Source organism: Mesocricetus auratus, unplaced genomic scaffold (assembly GCF_017639785.1).
Source record: "Mesocricetus auratus isolate SY011 unplaced genomic scaffold, BCM_Maur_2.0 Super-Scaffold_100018, whole genome shotgun sequence".
Lineage (NCBI taxonomy): Eukaryota > Metazoa > Chordata > Mammalia > Rodentia > Cricetidae > Mesocricetus > Mesocricetus auratus.
In genome coordinates, this window is record NW_024429199.1 from 28,415,155 (window position 1) to 28,429,135 (window position 13,981).

The 13,981-nt window shown below is 39.3% G+C and overlaps 1 protein-coding gene across 3 annotated transcripts in view; it reads right to left on the reverse strand.

The window, feature by feature from the left end:
- Positions 1 to 3,140: 3,140 nt before the first annotated feature.
- Txlnb (taxilin beta) overlaps positions 3,141 to 13,981 on the reverse strand; it is a 37,106-nt gene continuing 26,265 nt past the window's right edge. For all 3 annotated transcript variants that reach the window (XM_021224372.2, XM_005065734.4, XM_040728243.1), the window contains exons 7-10: positions 12,814 to 12,888; positions 8,156 to 8,248; positions 5,424 to 5,519; positions 3,141 to 4,219 (exon numbers count right to left, since the gene is read on the reverse strand). In XM_021224372.2, coding sequence (XP_021080031.1) covers positions 3,446 to 4,219; positions 5,424 to 5,519; positions 8,156 to 8,248; positions 12,814 to 12,888 — 1,038 coding nt within the window. In that variant the 3' untranslated portion in view covers positions 3,141 to 3,445. The remainder of the gene's footprint in view (positions 4,220 to 5,423; positions 5,520 to 8,155; positions 8,249 to 12,813; positions 12,889 to 13,981) is intronic.

A 13,981-nucleotide genomic window follows, 5' to 3' on the forward strand; every position in this document is an offset into this window, starting at 1 on the left:
AGCAGTGTCCTCTATTAGACTTGGGCAATGCTATGCCCAATTAATTAACTCCTTAATTAAAACGCTAAGTGAATTGAACATACTTGGAGTCTCAATTTTCCAAGTTTCTGAGTCTATGGATTCTTTCATCTTCTGGTTGATATATTAGCACAATGCTGTGTTCACAAGGTTTCTAGCCTTGCCATACTTAATATACAGGGTGTAGATAATGCTGGTGGATACCATTTCAGTAGAACCACATAACCACCACTTGTTCCACAGATTTTGGAGTGCATAGAGACTTTTGTTGTTTTTTTCTAACTACTGGCTCTACTTAGTCAATGTGGTAATTTTTGAAATTATCATTCTTGTCACTTCATAAAGAGGAGTTTTACTTTTTCTTATGTTATATTGTATGTATGTATGTTTCTAGAATTGGGCTTTTTTTTCGTTTTGAGCTATATCAACTTGTTTAATATTTTGAGACAAGGTTTTGTTATGTGGTCTTAGCTGTCCTAGAACTCATTATGTAGACCAGGCTGGCCTTGAACTCACAGAGATCCTCCTGCCTCTGCCTCCCAAGTGCAGGAATTTGAGGTGCTTCAGCTTTGTCAAGTTTAAATATCTCAGCTATCCAGTGTCCAGTAAGCAAACCTGAAGTGTGTGCAATGGGAACCTGTGTGTGTGTGTGTGTGTGTGTGTGTGTGTGTGCACGTGCACTGCAATAAGTGCAATGTATGATGTTCCCTTGTCAAACTATGCAACTGGGCATCCTGTTTGTACTTGCTTTCACAGAGCTGAGTGTTTTGACTATAGCCTTATTACTATGGTCTTTCCCTTTATTCCTTAGCCCCTCTCCCATTTATGTTCCCCCAAAACTTACTACATATGCATTTTATTTAGAAAGCCCAAACTCAATCAAAATAGAGTAATGCCATATTTTTACTTGGTATTGTTGAATCATGGAAGAATAAAACAGAAAAATAATTTTTAAAAACTACTAGAAAATTTGGGAGAAAAGCCTTTTTGATTGGTACAGACATTGTTATTACATTTAGTAAACAATAATTCTAGTGTTTCTAGAATGATTTGGCATCTCTAAAAATAGTTGCATGAGCTTGATAAAGAAGAGATACATTTTCTGCTTTCAGAGCCTATGACTTATTATGAGTAAGGCCAAGTTTGAACACAAAGAACTCTAATAAAATAATCTTTGACTATTAAAATAATTCTCCCAAAGCCTATATTAAAGCTTTACAGACTTCAGGGAAGTTATAGCCTCTGAAAGTGTGCCAAAGGTACACACACTTGTGAGCGATGTGTTGCTGTGAAACCCTTTTGGATGAAAATAATAAACTTTGGGTGTTAGAATACTTAATTTATTGGATGTCAGTGCCTCCTGACTGTCTGTCTCCCTAAGCTTTAGGTCCGAGACCTAATTGTGGTGATCTTACTGCATTCTTTGAAGCTCAACTCCTGTAAACAGAAGGGATTATTATGGTGAATATTTGGCTTTGAGTTAATTGAATGTTTAATTTCCAGTAGTGTTGAACTTGGCTGGATAGCTTTGTGATTATAATATGCAAAGCCTCTAAAAACACATGGGTTCTCAAATAATGGCATCCTTTTTTTCCCTCTGATTTTTTTCTCAGATGGTATTTTTGTTATTTCCATTACTGTCTACTTTGAACACATTTTGTACAGTTTTATAATTCTTTTAACATATGGCTATTGCATACCAGCTCCTTGTGTGCCTTGGCAAACAGCCACATGCACCACTGAAGAATGGTTTTCTGGATGAGTAGTCAGGAATCTTCCTTTATTCATTTTTCTTCCTGAGGCCAACTTTGTTGTTGTTGTTGTTTTTTGAGGCAGGGTTTCTCTGTGTAGCCCTGGCTGTCCTGGAACTCACTCTGTTGACCAGACTGGCCCCAAACTCACTGCCTCTCTCTCCCCAATGCTGGGATTAAAGGCATTTGGCATCTCTGTCCAGCAAGTTCAACTTCTTAAAGTTGATTAGACATTTCTCTCTTGAAGCTCCTTTTGTCTCCCTCCTTTCCAACTCTTCTGTTTTGTTAGTATAGTCTTTTAGCCTAGGCCAAGTGATATATGCTGTCAGTGTTATTAGAGGTTCTTATCGACAATGAGAGTGTAAAACTTGTAGGAACAGTTCCTGGTGCTTCTAGCTTTTGACATCTATGGAGTCCTCACCTGCTATGTTTGAATTATGAGTAGAGTCCCCTCTCCTTTTTAAATTTTTGTACTTCTGCCTATGCAAAAATTCTTAAGCAGAAAATGTGTTGGCTTTGTTAAGCCTCACATTGTATTGAAAACTTGTGTGGATTTCTGCTTTGGAAAAATACATTTTGCTTAACATTATTTGAGATGTGGGCCAGGCATGATTACTTGATACAGAGGAGGGAATTTGGAAGGAACAGATGCCTTGAGATGAAGACAAGGTTAGAGACATCAAGAAGTGGGTATTTTCTTGAGTAGCAAAAGAGGCAGGTACCAGAGGACATTCAACCCCTCAAACCCTAGATTCTCTTCCCATTTCCAGCTCTTTGCTCACATGTAGCCAGAAGTAGGCTGCTTGTTCCAGAGAAGTGATGCTGGGAAGTTGGGAGGAAACTGGCTCAGAATATGAGGAGAAGCTTTAGAAGAAGGGACCCACCTCCTCGTGATTTTTCCCCTTTACTGTCTAGGATCTCTTGTGGTCCACTTTGCATACACATGCTGTCTGCACAAGTGTTCTAACACGCTTGCTATATCTGTCCTTTGACCATTGGGTTGAGGTTCTTTATCTTAAATTGGGTTACTTTTTTCAACCAAAGTAGTAATGGCCTAAATATTTGTGTTCCGAACCTATTTCTGATTCATAGGGCATTAGTCTACTGCAGTCCAGAATGTAAATTAGAACTTTTGGTCAGCATATAAATATCTTGCAATAGAGAAAAATCTGTAAGAAGTGAAATATACTTGTATGATGACTTTATATACATGTGTAAAAATATGTGTATATATACACATAAATGTATTACTTATCCATACATGTACATATGTGTATTATATACACACATAAGCACAGTGTATATTTTGCTATTTAAATGAAACCTGAATAGTCATTATAGCTCTTTGTAGTTGTGAAAATAAATATAACATCTTAGAATATTTATATATTGTAATGTGAATCCTTAAATAACAAATCTTACTGTTAATAAACTGGATTAAAGTACCAACTTAATGGAAATTAAATGTATATTTGCTATTGGTATGTTTGGCTTCCAATGGGAAAATGATACAATTACAGAAAATTTACACATTAGTTATACAATGCAAATGGCAGCAAAGACTTAACATTAAAAATGTCTTGACCCTAACTCTCTTCCTAGTATTTGAATTTTCTTTCACAGACATTCTGAAAGGAAGATGGAGCAGGGTGAACAGCTTGCAGAATCGATGAGGCTTAGTCTACTCCATCCAGACTGGTGTAGGCCTCTACAGGGAGCCCTGTGGAAGGGCCTGGAGGGATCTCTGTGGCTGCTGGTAGGGGCTGCTCCCTGTGCTCACAGCCAGGCACCACAGTAGGGACTCCCTCACTCTCTGGAGATGGTAGAACAGTGCATTTTGCCTCCACTACAGCTAGGGAACCCTGGGCTGGGGACACTGGGGCCTGATCAGAAGCTTTTGCCTCTGGCTTCTGGAGCTTCAGGTCCAGGGGGTTTCCGGCAGGAAGTCCCTGGCTTTGGAGCTCTGCCCCAGCAGGGGTACAGCTGGCTGTAGAGGCAGGCACAGCCTCACAGAGCCCTCCTGCCTCACCCTGAGAATCCAGAGAAGGCTCAACACTCCCTGAAGCAGTGACAGGGTTCAGAAGGGCTAGTTCGGGCTGCTGGGAGATGATGTCACTTCCACCCTGAGGACCAATCACTGCTGGTTGTCTTTCCTCTGATTGGTCCAGGGTGGACTCTGGATGATGAAGGATGGTGAAAGCTGTGGCCAAGTTTGTCACAGCGTTTTGAACACTGTTGGCTTCCTCTGCATCTGTTTCTTTATCTTCAGAGACATTTGACTCTGGCTCTTCGTCAGAGGTGTGCTGACCCTGGTCTTCCTTTTCGGATACTTTTGCTTCTCTGATTTTTTTATAGAGTTCCTTTCTCTCTTCTTGTAAAGCACGACACAGGTTCTCCAGCCTCTGGATTTTCATCACGAAACACTCGTATTCCTTAGCTCTGAGGGCTTTCTGTGACACACACAAACACACACACACATGGCATGATTAGGGAACTGCTTAGGATGCTTTCCAGAGACAAAACCATTTATCCCAGAATTTGTCTACTAGGTTTGAACGAACATTTATGGAAACCACTTGGCCTTTTTGTTTTGCTTTTTGCACTGATTATTAAACTAATAGAATTTTAATCACCATTGCCTGTTCTTTGAGAAAGATACATGGCGAGCCTTCTTTGCACTTCAATGAAGAACCTCTCAATTCTTAAACCTACATGAATTTTGTGCTTCTAAGAACTAGAGGGTAAGCAAGAGCTTGCATAAAATGAGTAAAACCAACTGGGACTTCACCCTCAGCACTCCTTTATGTATTCTAGGGAGTATGTCTTCTTGATAGATAAACTGCTACATGCTAATCATTGCAGCCATTTGACTCATGTTGATGAGTCATGAACACATGTCTTGGGAATGGTTGCAACTTGGGATGAATAGTTAAAGTGGTAATTATAACCACAGAAACTTGTCACATACTAATTCATGATGCTGGATGATTAAACTGTTCAGTTCTTCTTTTCTCTGGTAATAGTGGTGGGAATGTGAGCAGGAATCTGTTCCTAAACATCTTACTGCCTACTCCCACCCCAGATACTCTATACCTATGAGACCCTTCTTACTTGTTAACATGAAGGGCTCTTCACTTGGAAGCCCTGTCACTCATGTCACAGCTTATATATCTTTGCCTTTGGAGTTGAAAGCCCTGAATATCCTGATATAGCATCAGCAATCTAATACCCAGTGAAGGAGTTTTCAAAAAAGATTTCCTCATAACTGTCTATAAAATAATCTATACATGGGCTACCTGGGCTGGTGTCTTCTCTCAGTATGATCAAACCAATGTACCCATTGTATTTGCTGGGTGCTAAACAGTAGAAATTGTAGGTCAAGTAAAACCTTTATCAAAACCTTTACAGTCCAGCAGGCATGGTACCACAGCTTTCTACTCGATAATCTTGTGACTAAAGTCCCTAAAGGTCTTTGACACTTCCTTAGGTTTCTAAATAAACTTTGATCTTATTTCCACTATATTTTAGTGTGTCACATCTCCCTTGAAATTCAGCCTATTTTCAAGCACAATCATTTTCCACTAGTAGGTTATATTGATTATTTTGACAGGATTGGGGAAATGGAGATAAAAGCTAAGAAATGAATTTCCTCACCTCTTCAATCATGTCCAGTAGAGCTTTGTTGCAGTTCTCAAATCGGGCTTTCCATGTGGCTGTATCCTTCTCCAGCTTCTTCATTTTCTTGGTTGTCTAACAGAAATTAGAGTGTTTTAGTGTTAAGCCTGAGGAAGCAATTAGTTCCACATGTGACACCAAGGGCAGTTCTTTTGCTACCAGCTGGTGAAGCAAACAAATATTCAATGTCAACAATGAAGATTGCAGAAGAGGAGTGATTTATTTCTGAGTCCTCTAGAACAGTGATGAATAAACTTATTTGCACCAGAGCCAATTCAGGAGGAAGGAAACTACTTAGGAACACATCGTTGTTGTTGACTTTTCTTTCATTTGAAATAAAAAATTTCCTTAGTTGAGACCCATGAATAAGCTTGCATTTAGATCAGTTACTTTATTGAATAGAAGGCTATCACAGTGAGAAAGCCGGCATTGCTTTTAGGCATTTAACTGTAGATAATAATTCGTGTATACACAAAAACTGCTTTCAACCTCTTTATTTATGCTTAAAGGGTGAAGGTGAGTTCACAGAATGTGGTTATTACACATTCATTTCATCTTTGAAACAGTCCAACGAGAAAGGCCCCACTCCCATCCCTAGTTTATAAATGGGGAAACTGAGGCTCAGGGACATGTGGTAATATCTAGGCAAGTTGACAAAAGAGCCAGGCTGTAGACACCTCATTTTCTGCAACAGATGAAGTAACGTTTAGTCATTGTGTATGAATGTGGGTGACATAGAAGTGATCAGATCGTTTTTGAGTATAAGATTGATGGATATTATTGTAGGCTCTCCTCTCTGCTTCTATAAATTGAAGGGTAAGGCTTGTGTTCAGGTATTATTTATTCCCTTTCACGAGTCACACCTAGGTGCTTGCTTCTTTTTTATTTTATTTCAGTTATTTTGAGACCAGGTTCGTTCTGTAGCCTTGGATGGCCTAAACTTGGTAGAAAAACAAGACTAGCCTGGAATTCACAGAGGTCTGCCTGCTGCTGCCTCCTAGTAAGTGCTAGGATTAAAAGTGTGAGCCTCCATGCTTGCTTCTTGAGCAAAGTTGTCTTGAGGCACCACGGACTAAGGTCAGAGACTGAGCCCAAACTATCAGTTCTTGCTCTAAGAGAAGCTAGATGAGTCTTGCATTTATTTTTTAGTTTTGATCATATGTTAGCCACATTAGGCACTTGTTAAAGTTTAAGAGGTTAACTTTAATAATTTGATGAAAGATATAGGGCCATATTGAGAGTTATACAAACACGCATGCCAGGTCTTTTGTTGTTTTTTAATCTGGAATTTATTGGGTTAACTAATAGTTATAAACAGATTTCAGATTAAGAACACTTGATTTAATATCCCAGTCTGAAAATATGCAATTCTGAGAAAAATTCTAATCCTATAATCTTATATTTATAATTAATCTAGAATTAAAAAAACAACTAATGGATTGATCTATTCAGAACCAAGAAAACTAACTTAGCAAATATTAGTGTAAATGTTACATTATTACAATAAAATAGATTTTTGAAAGATGCTTCTTGCAATTATAATTAATGCCTGTGGCTATTCAGGAACCCAGTGTGTGTGTGTGTGTGTGTGTGTGTGTGTATGTGTGTGTGTGTGCATGCCAAACTATGCTGTACTTGTGGAAGTCAGAAGGACAACTTTTAGGGATCAGTTGTCTTTATCCGCCTTGTTTTGAGGCAGGAACTCTCTTGGTCTGTTGCTATGCTCCCTATGCTAGGCCAGCTGACCCATGAGCTTCCAGAGGATTTTCCTGCTTCTGCCTCCCTTGTTGCTAGAGGATGACAGGTGTGCCCCCACCTCACCCAGCTTTGAGCATGATTCCAGGGATCTAGAGACTCAGGCCATCAGCCTTGAACAGCAAGTGCTTCCACTCTCTGCCCTTAGAGACAGAATGCTGATGCTGACTTTCTGTTGGGAAGATTCTGTTCTGAATATAATGCCAATGTTACTTCCGTCAGTAATATTTGTACCTTATATTTGTAAAAGACTCCCAAAAACCTTTTAATAGATTAATTTACTTGAACATCAGGGCTTTCTGACTTGTGCAAAGAAAATAATATCTCAGTTTATAGATTAAAAAAATGAAAGTTAAGAGAGAGAGGCAGGTGGATCTCTGTGAGTTCAAGGCCGGGCTGGTCTGGCAGCCTCCAAAAAACAATACAGAGAAACCCTGTCTCGTAAAACCAAAAAAATAAAAATAATAAAAAAAGAAAGTTAAGAGAGGTAAGTAAATAGCCCAACAGTACTTGGCAGACAATTACAAACTCAGTATTTGAACTTATTCTTCCATCCTCTTACTCATATTCTTGTCCATCAGTTATATTACAATTATGGGAAGGAGTCTATCAACTCTAGTGTTGTATTTTTAGATATTTAAAAGTTTGTCTTTAATTGTTAGGTGAGACTTAACTTAATGCTAGCTCCTGTCCTCTTTAAAGCTAGCTATCAAGATGAAAAATATTGTTCATGTTAGTAAAAATGAGTTCTAGAATTTTAAGACTGTTAATTAATTTACTGGAAAAATTTTCAAAGATTAAAAAAAACCCACCCAGTGAAAGTCTCATTCCTGCCTATAAAAATGTCATTACATTGTGAAATGCATTAAAGTATCTTAGCCAGAGAAAAATGAATGCAAAGAACTGCCTATCAAAACAAAAAATGATGTCAGTCTTCATGGATACACAATACTCACTTTATCCATTTCCTGCTTGAAAGTGGCAAACACTTCATTGCTTTTCGACAGTGTGCTCTGGAACTCTTCAAACCTTCCTGAGTAGAGGGTGAGCTGTAAGCAGAGGGAAGAGCACATCTGTTTTAGCGCTGCTTCCAGAAAAAATGTCATTGTTCATTATCTGAGAAGAAAAATTATTTCAAAGTATTCTCAATACAGGGTTAGTCATATGTCTAGTTATTCTGTTTACTACAAGATCCATCTAGCTTGGTGAACATGATTGAAATTTTTCATTTAAAAAGTGTGTGTGTGTGTGTGTGTGTCTGTCTGTCTGTCTGTAGGTATCTCCTATAGCTCTACACCGTACCATTTGAAAGAGGGGCTCTCGGTGAGTCTAGCGTGTGTGTGTGTGTGTCTGTCTGTCTGTCTGTCTGTCTGTCTGTCTGTCTGTCTGTAGGTATCTCCTATAACTCTACACCGTACCATTTGAAAGAGGGGCTCTCGGTGAGTCTAGCGTGTGTGTCTGTCTGTCTGTCTGTCTGTCTGTAGGTATCTCCTATAGCTCTACACTGTACCATTTGAAAGAGGGGCTCTCGGTGAGTCCAGCGTTTGCATTTCAGCTGCACTGGTTGGCAAGGAAGGCCCAGGAATCTTTCTGTCTCTTCTACCCATCAGTGCTGCGTTTGTAGGCATGTGTCACCACACCTGACTTTTAGATGAGTGCTTGAGATTCGAACTTGGTTCCTTATTCTGTTACAGCATGCTCTCTACCCACTCAGCCACCTTTCCAGACCCACCACCATTCTCTCCCTCTAGTTTCTCCCTTATCCCCTCATCAACCTTTCCCTTCCAATTTCTTGTGCTCTATCTTCTGAAGAATCTATTGAATTCTCTTCAGTGTTGCCTAAAATGTTGTTTAAAGAAAAATAAAATGATAAGATATGTCATTACAGATTTATTACATCTTAATTTTTGTAAGCATTTATTGATCATGAACATACATATGTACCACATATATAGATATTTATTTAACACATGGGTCTTGCTTTTGAGGTACTTGCATTCATAATGGGAAGACAAACTCTATGATAGCTTGACTATGAGATGTTCAATACAAATTGCCAGGTCAGAATTTCATTTGCCTTGTATTCCCATGTAATCAACCTAAGCTAATAAATAGCTATAATCTTAAATTATGTACTTTTCCATGCTCCTGACCCAAGAGTAACACATAATGGGTTTGTACATGTACTGTGATAATCATTTGCTGAAAACAGCAAATAGAGATCAACATCAATCTTACACGTGCATATCTCTCATAAATATTGAAAGGGGCCTTTGGCTATTGCTTGGCAGTATTTGTTTGATATATGGGCCAACTGGAGCCATTGGGGTCAGCTGGAGTCAGTGACTCAATCCCTTGTAAGACTCTGTTAATGATTCTGTAAAGTTCCTTCCCATTCCTTCCCCATGTGATACTTTCTGTGCTGATCAATAATTACACAGCAAAGCCCTTCATTAGGGACAGACAGAACTGGGACAAATTCACAAGACAGTTTTCAGGCAGAAAACAGATTCTGGCTCTTACAACAGGTACATCAGGATGACAGAAGAAATGGGGGGGGTGAAATAGAGAATTCAAATCTGGATTCATTGAACTGATATGCTAGTTCAGAGGTTAAACACACGGTTACAGCTAAAACATCCTATCTGGACTCACTCTTGGTTACAACAGCAAGGGTCAGTGCTTTGATTTCTTTCCTTCATGGGACACTAATGCAGCATTATTATTGACTCTGAGTTTATTATTGTGTTCAAACCGACACACTTAGTGACAATAGTATAAAATAGTAAAACAAATATTTTAAAATATATGTATTTAGCATGTGGGGTGTGTTTACATGTGTCATGGCATGCATGTGGGGGGCAGAAGAAAATTCAGGAGGTGTTTTTCTCCTGGCACCTGTGGGAGGGTGCTCTGGGGCAAACTCAGGTTGTCACATTTTTGCCAAGAACTGGATATTTTTCATCATCTCCTTTATTTTTTTACTAGATTATTCCAATTGGCCATTTTTTGTTTTGCTTTGTTTAAAAATTAAATTGTATTATAATACACACCAAACTAACCACCCTAACCATTTGAAGTATACAGATCAATATTGTTATGCGGGCATTGTTGTATAGCCAATCTCCAGAATGTTTTCATGTTGCAGCATGGGAACAAATCACACATTAATGAACTCCACAGACATTAAACAACTTCTCATATACTCCTTCAAGTAGTCAGGTTTTCATATTCTTTTCTTCCTACTGGACTGATTTGTCATAGATGGAACAATTTGTGTAGTTTATCAATGGTTCAGGTAACCAGCACCATCATTATCTTATTCTGTTTTATGTTTATGCTGCATTTATTCTCAGGGTACATATTAACCCTACTTCTAATACTATGTAAATGGCTTCTCACAAAGATGATTTCACAGATTTATGATCCCATAGGTTTCTTTCACTTACATGAAAAAAAATCTGCAGTAAAATAGTTACTTGTAATGTTTCATCCCTATACACATACTTATTTCCTTTAAAATAATAAACATTTGGCTCAAATTAGTTATTAATTTAAAAATGTGTTTCTGTGAATATAAAAGACCAAACTTCTATTGGTATAGTTGTAGGAATTTCAGCTTCTTTGGAAAGTCATCAGCCTTTCTGTAAATTCAGAATTTCTTTTATTTAGGAGCATTATCTTATTCTAACTAGAATTTTGTACTTCACATTTCCTTAGTGGATGTTTATACCATAGAGTTGACCTTCTATTAGTATGTTGTTAATGCATCACTTGATGGGAGCTATTTCCACTTTCACTTTGGGATTCAGAGAACTGTGGAAAGGCAGTCCGGAAGTCACACCAGGGACATGCCAGGGACAGAAGTAGAAGCTTACTCCTCCAGGATTAAAAGTAACAGAAAGTGCTACAATATATCACCTTAAAATGCACCAAAGGGCTCACTTATTTTGCTTTTATGTTCAGTTATTTGTGTTTGGAGGTTCATGTATGCAACATGGGCTAGTGGAGGACCGAGTATTACTTTCCAGGGTTGGGAGTTCTTTCTGCCATATGGAATTTGGGGAATCACCAAGCTTGGCAGTAAGTGCCTGTACCCACTGAGCTATAACAAGCCGGTCCTCATGTGTTCCTTTAACTAAACACCAAGTTCTGGTTAGAGTAGGAAATGAAAGGACCGTGCCTAGAAATTGTCTTAATAAGACTGGGAGACTGGACATGGAAACAAGTCCTGTCCCAGAGTTGATGCAGAGGCTCTCCCTCATCTTAAGGTAAGGAGAGGATATTTCGTGTCCGTGCTGTCAGATACTGCCCGACATCCCATGTTTGCTACTGTCTTCATCCTTGCTGATCTGATGACACGACATTAGTCATGACAGTTGTATCTAACTGAACATCTGGGATGGCTGCTCTGTTGCCTCGGTTTATATAACTGAAAGTCAGATACCGCTTTCCTAAGTGAGAAACACGTTCCCAACTCAACAGTGTTGTCTTATGATTGACAGTGACTTCAAACCACGAGAACGAGTAAAGTGCCCTTGGTATTTTTCTTGCTCAGGTTTTAAAAATGATCGTCAAGGCTATGACTTCCTGCTGTTCCTACTCTTTTAAGGATAATTAGAAACAAGGAAAGTATGTGAGTGGAATGTGGTTATGTACGCTGGATAGGGTCACACATGTCTCTGTGTAAAGAGTCAGTCTTAATGCCTGGACTCATTCAGGAATGCCTGGCAAATACTCCAGTTTGATGGGCAGAGTTGAGAAATTGTATCACATGTTTATATTTTGATTTCTCACACCATTAAACTCCCAGATCCTTGGTTCTATTGAGACGTTCTGTCAGTAAAGTGTTTGCTGTGCCAGCATGAGGATCTGACCTTGGATGCCCAGCACCCACATTAAAAAAAATGTCAGGCATAGGAGAGGGACTCTGGCCTGTGACAGGGAATGTTTCCCAGGCAGGCCAGAGCCCCATGGCATTAAGGGAGATGGATAGGCATGGCTTTTGCACAGAGCCGCTGTGCTAGGAGTCTATGTTTTTGAGCCTGAAATGGGAACTCCAGTAATCTGACAAAAATAATAGTAATGCCAATACAGCTGAAGCCAAATCAGAAGGATTCCTGATTTTCCCACCACTCCTAGTCACTCACTGTTGACAAGGCCAGTCTTTGATAGCATGGGAGCTTGGCTTCCATTTTTCTCACTTTCTTGTGTTAGTATGAAAATGTGAAGACCGTTTAGGATTAACGGTTATAAATGATGCTTCTGAACAGTTTTACATTTCTTTTTACCTTAATTGGGCAATGGGTCAGGTGAGAGAAAGGAGATATGATAGACAGGTGAGAAGCTGGACATTAGTTTGCTGTGGCTGGCCACTTGAATAGCATCGTTTGTCATTTGTCACAGACCTCTTGGCTACCTGATGTTGGTACACCTTGTTTCTTTTTCCTAGACATAATACTCTACTTTCTTAAATATAGGAAATGTGAAGTTGTTCAAGTCTCATTCCTCCCCATTCCCTGCTACCTGTAAAACTGTGCAGAGAATCTTGGGTCCCAGACCCTTGGTACCAGAAGGAGGCTGCCCCCCCCATGTGTTGGTCTCCTCACTTCACCTGAGCCTGCAACACTGTCTCTTGTTCCTTCAGCACTTTGGCCTGGAGTTTCCACTCTGCTGCCTGGTTCAGCAACTATGAGAAAAGAGAATGCATGGGAAGAAAGTCCAGTTGTTTTCAAATTGCCATTTTACCATATATGTATAAAACTAATTTTCTTCTTACCCCCTTTCCCTTAACCATTTTTCTTTTGACAGGAGAGACTTTTGCAAAATATAAGCTAGCAAGGTTAAAGTAAGAAAACAATTAGTTTAATATGTTTGATTTCCCAAGGAAACTAGTGGCTTTAACAAAAAAAAAAATTAGGGATCCAAATCAAATATCTATGACACAAAATGTAACTTCCCACTAGACCCATTGATGAAAAGCTTCCCTAGCAATTTCAGGAGCTTCTGAAGCGACCCTCTCCCACCACCATCATCAACCTTAGCTTGGCCGTCTCCATACTTTCCCACCCGGACCTGGCTGCCTGTAACAGGTCCATTATATTAACACATGGTTATTCTCCAACACTGCACACATGATGCCTTTAGAAATACACATTTGATCCCTGGTTTTTGACACAGCCCTTCAAACATGTGTGTGACTCTCCTCAAGGGATCACTGAAGAATAGATCCCCCTTTGGAGAATGTAATCTAGGGTGTATAGGGCATGGTCAGAATCTGTGCTTTTCCAATATCAAAGATGATTTGGCTATCAGTGACCCATGCAGCACATTTGAGAAACAGAAGTTTGAGTGGTTGCTTTGAACTCTGCCTCTGATACTAAGAGTCCTCATCTCTCTCTCTTACACGGAAGCCTTTCATATATAGCCACCGTGGTTAGACATGGTCAAACAGGGAGTGAATGGGTAAACATGTTATTTTAACTTAAGATGTACATTTATCTGTTAATCTGTTTTGATATACAGCTCTAGTCTTTGGTTTAGGTTTGGATCTTCTGGTCAGAGCTCAGAAGGGGTTTTTGTTTTGCTTTTTCTAAATAAAAGTTAAGTCTACAGTGGGCCATGAAAATTCTAGTTGTTGATTTCCAGATAATTATACAGTAGCCTAGAGATGGTAGTAAAGTATACGTTATTGGTCCTGAGAGAAGCCAGGTACACTGTGGCTTCTGAGGGTGTGGTGGAGGTGTGCTTTAGGAGTCTTTGGAGCCATCAGTGCCGGCCTG